General features: G+C 40.4%; 1 protein-coding gene across 3 annotated transcripts in view; it reads left to right on the top strand.

Moving 5' to 3' along the window:
* LOC100741472 (transcription factor SOX-6) overlaps positions 1 to 12,181 on the top strand; it is a 337,675-nt gene that overhangs the window by 289,151 nt on the left and 36,343 nt on the right. For all 3 annotated transcript variants that reach the window (XM_033321943.1, XM_012388245.3, XM_012388244.2), the window contains 2 exons: positions 1 to 264; positions 7,810 to 8,020. In XM_033321943.1, coding sequence (XP_033177834.1) covers positions 1 to 264; positions 7,810 to 8,020 — 475 coding nt within the window. The remainder of the gene's footprint in view (positions 265 to 7,809; positions 8,021 to 12,181) is intronic.

Genomic DNA, 12,181 nt, shown 5'->3' with positions numbered 1-12,181 from the left:
GCCGCCAACCCCCTTAACCGTCGACCCCTATTACCCGAGCCATCCTCACCACAACAACAACAACAATACCGTCACGCAGAATAATAACAATAACAACGGCGGTAACGCAACAACTGTTACGAGTAAGAGATCCATGGACGACGTTCTCAAGAGGTTAACCTGTAAAATGAACAGCGAGTCGCTGTCGTTGCAGGACGATACCAGTAATAACAGGCGGAACAGTCCGCCACCCTCCTCTACGCCGACCGGACACAACGCGCACTGGTTAGTGTTTTGTTCATGTTCTATTATGAACGAGTTCTTGGGGATTTCAGGGGGATGAATCGGGGTGTGTGTGAGATATTTGGAAATGAAATGGTACGAACTTTGTGAATATGAAAGAATTGCTCTTGTTTTATAATATTTTTAACGTGTTTATGAAAGAAATACCTATGGTAGAATATAATAATTACCGATATAAATAATAATTAATATGGAAAATAATAATTACCATTCGTACCATAAATTTGTGAACATCTCATACAAAGAACATTTAATTTTTCTTACTTGCTTCTAATTTCTTATCAAAGAAATTTCTTTCCATCAGATATAATATCGTAAACTTTCTAAAGCGATCTAAAGGAATCTATATAAATAGGATTTAAAGTTAGCGACAATAATCGAAATTGTCGAGGAAAAAAACTTCGATAAAAATTTAAGCGAAAAATTATATTTTTCTTTACGCTCTCTCGATCTAAAAACCAAATGACAGCGAACAATTTTCGTTAAAATGTATCTGTTATCGCGCAGCTACTTTTTGTAATCATTCGGCATTTCAGATATAAAACCTGAAATAACTCTTCTTTGACTATCTTCATTATTCGCGATAACCGCACAATATTTCTCAAATCTCCGAAGAGAGAATTTTCCTTGATATCACCTCGTGAATTATCTTCCGAAAAAAGAAAACATCATTTAAAGTTCACCATTATGTAATATAGAATGCAAGGTATCTCGAGTAACTTTACGGACATCGGAGTGTCCATCGTTAGAAAATGGAGTAGCTCCAGCTGTCGCGTATCGGCTATTTACAGTTTTCCTTTCTGTGTTTCTACCACGATAGTGGACGACATTAATTAAACGGCGCCAGGAAGTGGCCAGTCAGCCGGGGGAAATGAGGCCGACTCCATTGGCGAGCGTTCCTTCCTGTTTCCCAGATTCACCGCGCGAGTTCTGACGAGATCCGCCACGGTTTCATGTACGTTGTCGTCCATATTACGCAATCTGTATCTCCTTTTAATTAGCAGATATTGTTTCTGTTCTAACTGCCGCTCGTGGCTGGTGGATTCGTCACGATGTTGCAATCGTCACGTTTTTAATCTGCTGTTGTCTTCCGACCAGCTATCTGCCACTTTTATACACTTTACATAATCCATAAATACAGCGGTTATAAGAAGTATATTTGCACATATAGCACAACTTCGTTTATTTGAATGGAAAAAATTAATGTAGCTACGATTTAAAAGAGATTATATAGAAACGATTAAACGAACTCCAATTATACAAGCTACTCTTTTCCCGACAAGTTCGTCCTTAAAATTGTACAAAATTAAGGCAGAATTTTTAAAAGAAAATCGTCGTGAAACAAATTATTTTTTACATCCATAGTGATGGTAGAATTTCAAACGTTCAAACATTATTTTTCGAATAGATCGTCCAATGTACAAATATTTCAAGTATTTTTTTAGCTGTTTTTTTCAAACACGACCCTTCGAATAGATCGTCCAATATATAAACTTTCCGTTTTGTAACGACGAGCGTAGAACTATCGCTGTTCAAATATAAAAACTGTCATTGGAAACGTTCATCATTGATTTTTACTTTTCAAGCCTGCATACTACGCTAGATCTCTTGATACAGCTTGAAACTTCATTTCAAGAAGTTGAATAAGGGTAATTTTAAAAAATCTGAACGCGTACTTCAATTTTCTAGGTTCTATATTAACCACACAATCTTAAAATCGATCTGAATCTCAAGTTATAACTTTCTCGCCAGAATATTTAACGCTAACAGAAATATCCTTGCGAATGTTTGTTCGATGTGAATTAGAATATTTCTCGAGTCGTAATTCGCGTTCTTCTCGAGACTCTCTTTCGAGATTCAACGTACGCGAGAAAAACCCTAACATCTCCGATAGCAACGTCAAGAGTTACAGCAGAAGTATCGAGCTTCTATTCTGTCCTCTCCTCTGTATCGGCCGCGGAGAATAACAACGCGAACTGCTTAAATTTGGCCCCGCAAGTGGCCCACAAAAGCGTCCATTGTTCGAGGAACGACAAGATCCACAGATTCCAGTCGTAAACTGACTCTTCGTTACCGAACGGAGATCCATCCGTGAAATACAAAGAGGAGCGAGCGTAAAGGAAGTCGTCGAAAGACGGGAGCGAGGGCCGAGGGCAAAAAAACAAAGGGTCCACAGAGAGAGAGCCTGAAAATATCCAACTTCTCGGCTCAGGGACAAAGAAACGCGTCCGAGGAGAGGACGATAAGAAATCGGACGAGTCGACATTTTATCCTGGACTATGCCTTCCTTCGTTTCCATTTCACGCGAACGTTAAAAACGTACAGGAAGATCCGCGAAGTGTTAGGCACTCGTGGATTTTGATGAAACTCCATGAATGGGCTGAAAGTTGGAAAGTGATTATGCTATTATCAATGTAGGCATTCATACTAATTACTTGGAAAATGATTAGAATATACTTATAGGCAATATTGTGTTTCGAGGTTGTTAACGTATTTACATTCTTAATTCTAATTTTATGACACTGGTTAATTTACATTAGCTTACAGTAAACACGGTTTCACAACAGAAACTAGTAGCATATTGCAATATTCTAGATAAAAAGTAATATTTTTTTTATGTGCGTTTAGATATGACTTTTATAATGTTGATTCGATCGAAGTTTTATTAAAAAGTAAAGGTAACACCAATCGTGATCTATTAAGATAAAAAGTATGCAATCGACGAGCATTAAAATTTGCAATTTCAAATTGAAAACGAGTTGCAGGATAAACTTGTAAAAAAAAGTGGTTCTAGTAGTTATTCTCGTGTTAACAAGTTTCACTCGACATTGACACATGCCACTTTACAAATGTTGCAAATATTTCATCGAGTCCTGATTGATGTAGAATAAACTAAAGTCAGAAGTATTTTCAAAATCAAAATTTTCATTTTTAATATTATATTTCAGAAAGCACCGTGTTTATCTCGCGAACAGTAACGAATTCTATCTATCTATTAGCTTTCTCTTTCCGTAATCATGATAAAATCATAATAAATTCCGACAAACTCTCGTTAGTGACGAATTAAAAAAGTAACACACACGAAGAGAAATTTACCTTATTATAAAAAAGCCTAGTGTGGAAAGACGGAAAAAAAGTAAAACGAGCGGGATTTATCGTGGATACGATAGAGGCGCGTGTGTACGTTATCGCGAAGTACGATTAGACTATATTCAAAGTCGATATCGCACGGTCACGTAATAATAATTGCTCCATGTAATCAGGCTCGTGAATGAATTGATTCTTTGTATCGGCGCGATGGGGACGCTTGGAAGTTTTTCCGTTCTCTCTGAACATCTCTCGCACAATGTACAACGTCGAGGATACAGAGTAAAGATTATCCGCACGTGGCTAATTATGGATCACCGTCTCGTTGCAAACTTCTTTTGTACAGGGTGATGAAAGAACTCGACTAATGTCCAGGAACCATACATACATTCACATGTGAAGATAATTTTCTTCTATATTTATTGGAGTATCTCGGTTTGGAACATGTTATTTTGGCTGTGTTGACAAACTACAATATGCCTTAATTTAGAACCATGTATATGTATATATATCTTTAGAAAACTGTGCATATTATTAGAAACACGAAGGTAGAATTAACCTTTGGTAGTAAAAATTGCCATTGAGTAATTTTATCATCGTGTCATAGAACACTTTGCCTACAATTAGAATTTTAGCTGCGTCGTGCATCTCGAGCATTTTGCGATCCAATTGTCTCGTTATTTTGGTAAAGAAGTTACCTAATTCTGACGTAAGGAACACGAGAAACTTGTTATCACCGTCAGTATGATAATCATAAAATTGTTGGAAAACAATTAAAACAAGGAGATTTCAAGTTTTATAATAAATTTAAAGAAGGTTTAAAGTTCAACGACGTTTCTAAATATTAAATAGAAAGAAAACGAAAAGCACAGAAATTGCTAAGAAAGTCATAAAAAAATTTCAACGGGATGTGCATGACCTTTCCAACCGAGAATCGGAATCATCTGCCAAATATGCCACAGTGATTCGTCCACGCGTATCTTTCGTTCTATAATTCCCTCGTTTTCCTCTCCGAATCATCGGCCACGAGAAATCTACCAAACATTCCTACCGATGATTGAAACAAAACTGTCGCGCGGAATCTTCTCTGACTGGTAACATCGAGCCTGTTCGAAAAGCAGACGGAACGTGGCAGAATGCAATCCCCGAGGCAGCGTGTAACCATTGAAAGCAAACCGGTGAACTTGGCAAGCACGAACGAGCAGACAGAATCGTGCCAGCCCGCTGCCCACACGCCGCGTGGGTATCGGGGCCAAAATTCTTCCAAAATTCAGCCAACTGTACGACAACTCGCACTTACGTGACGTTCACCCGCTTTTTGGATTACATTCAATTCTGGACCCGACCCCGCTCCGATAGAAATACTTGTTTTAACGACCGATCGCGAACTCGAGCAAATTGCGTTTACTTCTGATCGATCGACGTAGGCAGATTTTTACACACATATGTTACTAACGCCGGCAAATTGTTGATATTTTGATTTATTATTTGTTATCGTGAAGATTTTACAATTTCTAACTAGCGACGTAATTTGACAAATTTTGCGCGTAGATTCGACTCAATTTCGAAAAATTTTCCATAGGAATTTTGGTAAATTTTATTCCGTGTGATCGAACACGTATGTCACTTATTTTCGCAGATGCTATAATTTATAATTTAGCAAGCTAGCCACTGTACACTTTGTTGTAAGAAATATATCACTAGCAATATTTATTAAAGTTCGGATGTTTAGATTTCAAGCTTGATAAAGTAGTTTTACTTCTCAAGCTGATTCAATAAAACCATCTTATTCGAAGCTCGATGACGCGGTTGAGCCAAAAACTTAATAAAATCAAAAAGATTTGTCAAGCAATTTATATCGAAAAGTGGTTTTACCCCTGTGGAAGTATCGGATAAAAATCTGACTTGATAAACAGCAGTTACGATACAGGAAATTTTCGATCAATTAAATCGAAGGTTCAGAAAGAAAATCGTGGATCGTCAATGTTCGTTTGTTCTGCAACAAGAGCGTTGCTATTTTGTAATCATTCTCTGCTTAGATATTCCGCGATGGCTTTTCAAACTAAATCAAACAACACCAGCATTATTCGCTGCTCGAAGCAGATTGCAGCTGCTATACCGTGAATCATTAAACCGTGGAAAGAAGTGGATCGCCAATAGGCAATAAATTTGCCTTATTTCCTTTACAATTTAACTTCTCTTACGCTTGATATCAAAGTCAATGGTAGAAGAAAGACAGAAAGGAAAAGTATTACCATATACAAAGCTTCAATACATAGTCTTTAAAAACCATAAATCAAGAAGGGATTCTACGTTCAGCGGAGAACGACAGAGATTCAAATGAAATAAAACTTGTTAATCGAAAGTATATTAATCCGTATATGATGTCTGTAAACGGAGACGCGCGTGGAATTAAAATGGGCGCGTCGCATTTAAAAATCCGTATATTATTATTACACGCTCCACTTTTGATACTAATATCTGCTTGCCAACTTCCACCATGCGTGTCACGCGTGTGCAAGCGTTTAATGATATAAACCGTCGAGTACACGCTGCAGATAAAAGTATCATCAATTTCATAATGAATGTAAGCTTCGACCAAAATTACGTTATAGCATGTCGTGCGATAAAACACATAACCAACAGAGGCGAAAAGTAAAAACAAGGGGAAAAGGAAAAGAGATAATCGAAAGCAGTCGTTATTTACGCGTAATCCAGTTTTATTTGCAAACTTATCGTACGATCGATACACAAACATTTGATGAAACGTTTGTGTCGCGAATCGTTTTATTGGATGTTCGATGATCGAAGATGGAGTACCCCATCGACGAAATTAAACTAGTGCGCTTCTTATCGTTCATTCAGCTCCGTAGGTGACCTTATTTTTAACCGCGTGACCGCCGAAAATAACGGTATGTCGCAAAATTGGCGTGACAAAAGAAGCAACACGCGTGACATGGCCTATTTTTGGTCAGCCGGAAAGGCTAAGTCCTACAAACGTACGGCGTCGCCAGCGGGGATGATAATAGCGACAGAATGAGCCTTTTGTTGCCTGATACTGAGGTCAACAGGCGCGAATAGAATCTTGTAGCCGCCCACCGAGCGTTATTATCTTCCGAAAGAAAGCCACGCACAGCAAGGGTCTTTCATCGGTCGCGCAAGGATAAAGGACGTATCTTTTTTCTCGATAGGTAACGGTTTTATGAGGCGCGATTTTTGTGCCGTAGATGAGTCGCGAGGAACGTGTACGATGTGTGCTTTAGGGTCTAATTAAGCTTGCATAGAACTCATCCAACGACTTTCCCTTTCTTCTAAATATTTTTCTTTCTGCTATTTTGTGTAAGGATTATTACATTTGATACCTATAGCTTTCCATAAATAATCGATACCTTTTTAAGCTATAAATTCCATAAAAAAGTTCAAAACTATCCCGAAGCTTCGAACAAACACCATGGATCTACCATTGCGACATCGTTCCGTCAAAGAATAGGAAAATATAGCCTTTTTCTTTTGTTGCAAAATAGATTTCGTAACCATTCGCGCATCACGCGGCAAGAACGCACACCTGAATCATCCAGCGAGGGTCGGTCTTTAAAATTCCAGCGTCCCTTTAACCGTTGACCCCGTAAGAAACGCCATACAGTTCGGGGCGGAACAGTTCCGTATATGTATATTGCCCTAGATTCCAGAAGGCGCGGTTCTTTCAATCCTCGTCCTTATCCTCTGGTTCGACGATGTCCTTCACGATTTCGTATGCTCGCCTCTCGTTGCATAGCCCATCGCGCTGCCGCTGCTCCGGCACAATGCGTCCGTATCACTTATTCGTGGTCCATTTTCCTCGGTATAAAAGAGAGAGGAACGAGAGCTCCGGGCGTAGACCAGGAGGGCACTTTAGAAGGAAGAAACCGCGGTGAAACGAGGAGAAAGGTGCGCGAGAGCGAGCGAAACGACTACTAAAGGCAGAGGAAAGGAAAGAGAAGGAGAATAGGAGGGTGGGTTGGCAGAGAGGGATGGAAGGAAAGAGCGAGGAACACCCCATCACGGGGGCAAACACTCGGGCTACCGTGATTGCGCGGCCGCGACCCTATCTATTATTCACCTGGCTCCCGGCCCTATGTACGCCAACTACTATCCCATTCCAGAGACCGGCAGAGCCACTGGAAACTCTTGCTCGCACGCGAATAGCCTCGTACGTGGCTGATCTACGTACCAGGACTGCTTGTGCAGCTTCCTCTTCCCTCTTCCTCTGTTTCTGTGTCTGTTCATCGCCTTCCCTCTCGCTCTCTTACTTTTTGTCCTTTTCTTCCATGTTGGCTCTCTCGGTTTCTCTCGCCCGTTGTGCACCGTGCCGTGCAAACTACAGGGACGAGAAACGACCTCCCTACGCGTGTACACGTACGTAAAGCGTAATTGACCGTGGTTTGATGGTGTACGTTGCAGCGGAGGCGTCGCCAGCGTGGCGAACAGCGTGCCACCCTCACCCCCGGCCTCTGGCAGGATGCAGAACACGGAAAGTCAGGTCCAGCAGGATAGCGCGTCAGCGTTCCTCTTCACGGAAAGCTTCGCAGAGAAGGAGCGCAGGCTCTCCGAGATGATCCTACAGCTGCAGCTGCTCAGGGAACAATTGCTGCAACAGCAAGATCAGTCGAAGGTAGGAGGACTTGTTGATTTTATTTCAGGTTTCACAGGTAGCTACTGGTGAGGAAGAGAGAATTGCGGATTTTTAAGTGTAAACTAGGTTTTTTGGAAGCTCAGGTTAATTGGTTTTTTGTATAAACTTGTTTCTCTCTGTGAATTTTGGATTAGCTTTTTGACCAACGTCCTTGTGACCGAGATTTTAGAGACTTTCGCAAACAGTTACAATCTACTTTACTATTATTTAGTATAAACGAGTCTTATGACGCGCGATCGTCAATCAAATCGACAATGATATCGTCGATTTGTAATTTTATGCTACCGATCAACCTCAAAATCACAATATCAACGCTCGTTATTCTTAACACCCGCGTTTCGTGCTTCCAAAAAATATAGTTTATACCGAGAGTCATTGGACCACGTTAATCACAACACTTTCTATCATGGAATTTCATGGCTTTGTGGATAAGAAAATGGTCAAGTAGATCAATTATATTTGTTATCAATGGCAGGAAAGAAAGAATGTTAATAAACGATACAAAGCACAATATACATGCGAAAGTAAATTAATCGCAAATATTTGCGGTTTTCTACTTTCGAATTTTCATAAAATCATCATTTATCGTATCATTAGATGAAACATTAGGTACCGTATTATTAGGTATCGTCAGAACCTGTTTGAATGGATCGATTTTACGCGGGTTATAGATACCGGCTTAGCTGCTACGATCTAGCAGCGGAATTATTTTCGGCTAATCGAGGCCAGCAGAGAAATTGATTGTCTGAGACACCGTGGTTGGCAAGCTAATATCGCCGATACAAAATTCGAACGTACATGCGACGTGACGAGCTAACGATGCTCGCGTATGACTCGCGAGATTTATCGATCAACCGCAGAAGAGGGACGAGGTTCTAAATTTATATATTAGCGGGCACGAATTTACCGAGATCGGAAAGCGACTATCAATAGCCGATAATTTGTCTTGTACTATTAAGCCGTTTCGTGATCCAACTTGTCTGTGTTATACCGTGACATTTATCTCAGTCTCGCGGGATACGGTAATCCGCTGATCGATCTCGCTTCCAACTTATGTTTCACTTAGCGATTCGACGTATAACTATACCCTAACGGGGATTTAATTAACACAACTCTGGAACACTGTTATCGACGAAAGTCGAAGATACGAGATTTGTTAGATTAGATCTGCAGCTCGAATAGAGGAAGAAATGTACATAATAAGGTAGGGTTATTTGAGTTATCTCGCTAGGTAAGTCAAATGTGTAGTTCATTTTCAGGTGTAGATGACTTAAAAATTGCTCGTAACCGAATTTGACGAATTACAGGAAAGTTACTTGGCTTGAGTCAAATAACCATATTTTATTTCATCATTAAATCTTACGTATAATCGTAAGTGAAAACTTGTCAATTGTCCAATTCGTAGTTGCTATGAAACATTTGAATTTAAAGAAGACAATTTTTATGCAAGAAGATTATTGACGCGATGACGAAATTAACGAAAAAGTATTAAGGAGGATAATTGCACCTTGTCTAATTTAACTCGGTTCTGTATGAAAAAGTTACTGACTCGATACTAGCCAGCTGTGAGGTTAAACAAATATCGTTGCGTTACAACTGCTCCAATTAAATCTTGCAGCGATCGTATACACAATTAAATTTAATTATCCCCGCTTACTGTTTCGCTAAACGGGATCGTTAGTCTCGGGCGACGCGGAGGGGGTGATACGTTTCAGGGATCCGCTAACGAAAGAACAAACGATAAAGATCGGCCGTGGTGTCTTCAATGCTGTTTCGCGTGCAACAATCTAGACTAATCAGCAATTATGCAAACAGTTGCAAAACCGTGGGTGCAAATTTAAACCGCTACTAGCGGACTAGAACCCGCGAGAAAAAGAAAACGAAGACGATCTGATTCTGTGCCTTAATGAATAACGTAAGTACGTTAAACGAACATTTATTATTTATTATTTGTCCTGATAAATATGATAAATATGTAAAAAATGGGAAATCAACGTAGATAGATAAATGTAAATTTAAGTTAATTCGCGATATTTGAAGAAACATTTCTTCCATCGTGTTTCCAATATTTTGAGGAATCGCTCGCATAAATGTATCATCTTATTCGAGCAACATGAATGAAATTTTCCTTGTGTACACTAGACGATATTACATTTATTCCATGTGAAAAAAGGATATACTACATTACGTAAATAGACCTAGATAATTTTCATTTCTCTTTAATACCTTTGCGTAAAGTAAAATGAGCATGCAGCTACACTAAAAAGAGCTTCTTTAAATATTGGACGTAAGAGGAACATTCTAGATGCATCACTCCACAGTAGGCTCTTTAACGCGTTTAACGTTATCGATGGACACATCGATTCTTTACGAGGGACCTTATAACCTTCGAAATGTAAAAAAATTCTAAGATATTTGTCTACGTACAAGTATCGTTTTATTTATTATTCTTCGTATATCAAACCCAATTTTAGGCTAACTTATCATAATCATCGTTTAAAAACATTATAAATTCTGGTCCCACGATCGAAATATAAACTGTGGAAATACGCGAACAAACGCAAAAATATTAAGACGTATGTCTCTCGCAACTCTGCGTAACATTGAAACGAATCGAAGCCCATTACGCACGGCACAGCATCGTGCACCAGAGAAACTCATTATCCGTGGCAATGCGTGGAAGCGGACACGGCGTTCTCCTCGATGGCACGCGTCTCTCTCGTGCAGGGCGTCACGCGCGAGTTCATCGCATTCCTCTCGAATCCTCTGCACGAACCACGGCACATCTCTTACCTCTCTAATTTCCATATTTGTTAAAAGAAAACCTTTACAGGATACGAAACACGCGAACAATGCTGGATTCTCTCTTCTGATTCCTTGAGGCGAGACGACGTCTCATAGACATGAACGATCGTATCAGCGGCATCGCGATGACTGGATACTCCGCTCGACCTGAAAAACTGCGGGTCATCGCGTGGAAGCGAGGAACGGCTTGCTCGCTCGCGGGAATCGCCGAGAAACCTGTCTGTTCGCAAAAATGCGAACGCGTGCAGATAATACCCGATGTATTACCGTTATTATGCCAGTCATTTACGTGCTGCACACGCGCAACCCCGTCGCCCCGGTCCGCCCCGCTGTCCCGCTAAATTCATCCCGCAGCGAGATTCTGCGAACGCGTTTTAAGCAAACACGCTCGTACTGGCGTGGCCCGCTATACCTGGATGCATGATCAGCCTCGTGTGCGTCTCAACGCCGTGGGATCATCTGGTAGCTGCGAGCATGTCGGTTTTAGTCGATTGGTAGCGACTATCTCATCGGGTTTGATAGATTTTCAATTGCAGGTTATGGATGAGACGCAGAGATGGAAGGTAGAGACGAGATGCGAGGCTTGTGTGTTAGTCATCGATTATGTTAATTATACTTCATGACGTAGATCGTCTGTAAGTCGGTCTTATCTAGCTAATTTCCACTTTTTCGTTTTGCGTGTCTTATCTGATACTCGACGCATCAGTAATCTTACGTTAGAGTCAATAGTCTTGAGAGTTACAGCATAATTGATATGTATAAGATGCTAACATATTACGAAGCAAGAATTAGAAATTCGTTCATGCACGTGGTCGTGGAATTTCTAGAAATTGACAGATTACTGTAGCGCATTCATTATTAATTAACATACACCTTTGCTGTTCAAAATGTTTTTATCGGCAAATGGTGAGATCTTTTTTAACGATTCTTCAAAGTCGATAAAATAAGCAAAGCCATTTCTACGATAACGCGGTACAAATACATATTTCAAATCGAACTATCGCAGACAATAAGCATACAAAATTCCTCTCTAGACTAAATCGCCTTATGCCTTAAAACAAACTATTACAAACAGCATAGAAAATTTTTCTCGCAGACGAGCTACTCGTTCCTTAATAACTCCGCGAAGAAGAAACTCGATGAGACAGGAAACATTGAGGATCCTCGTCGCGAGCGCTTCTCCAGAAACCGCGTTACAAGCCGGGGCGGGTCGGCACTTTGCAATCTCTCCGCAGCGTGTGTCGCCGCTCTTGCAAGGGTGGAGAACGTTTTCTCGTCGGCCATTTCATCGGCACCAAGTGAAAACGCGTTTGTCGGCGGCGTTTGCGCGGCAGC

This window comes from Bombus impatiens, unplaced genomic scaffold (assembly GCF_000188095.3).
Source record: "Bombus impatiens unplaced genomic scaffold, BIMP_2.2 scf_0543, whole genome shotgun sequence".
Classification (NCBI taxonomy): domain Eukaryota; kingdom Metazoa; phylum Arthropoda; class Insecta; order Hymenoptera; family Apidae; genus Bombus; species Bombus impatiens.
This window is presented reverse-complemented; position numbering and strand designations above follow the sequence as displayed.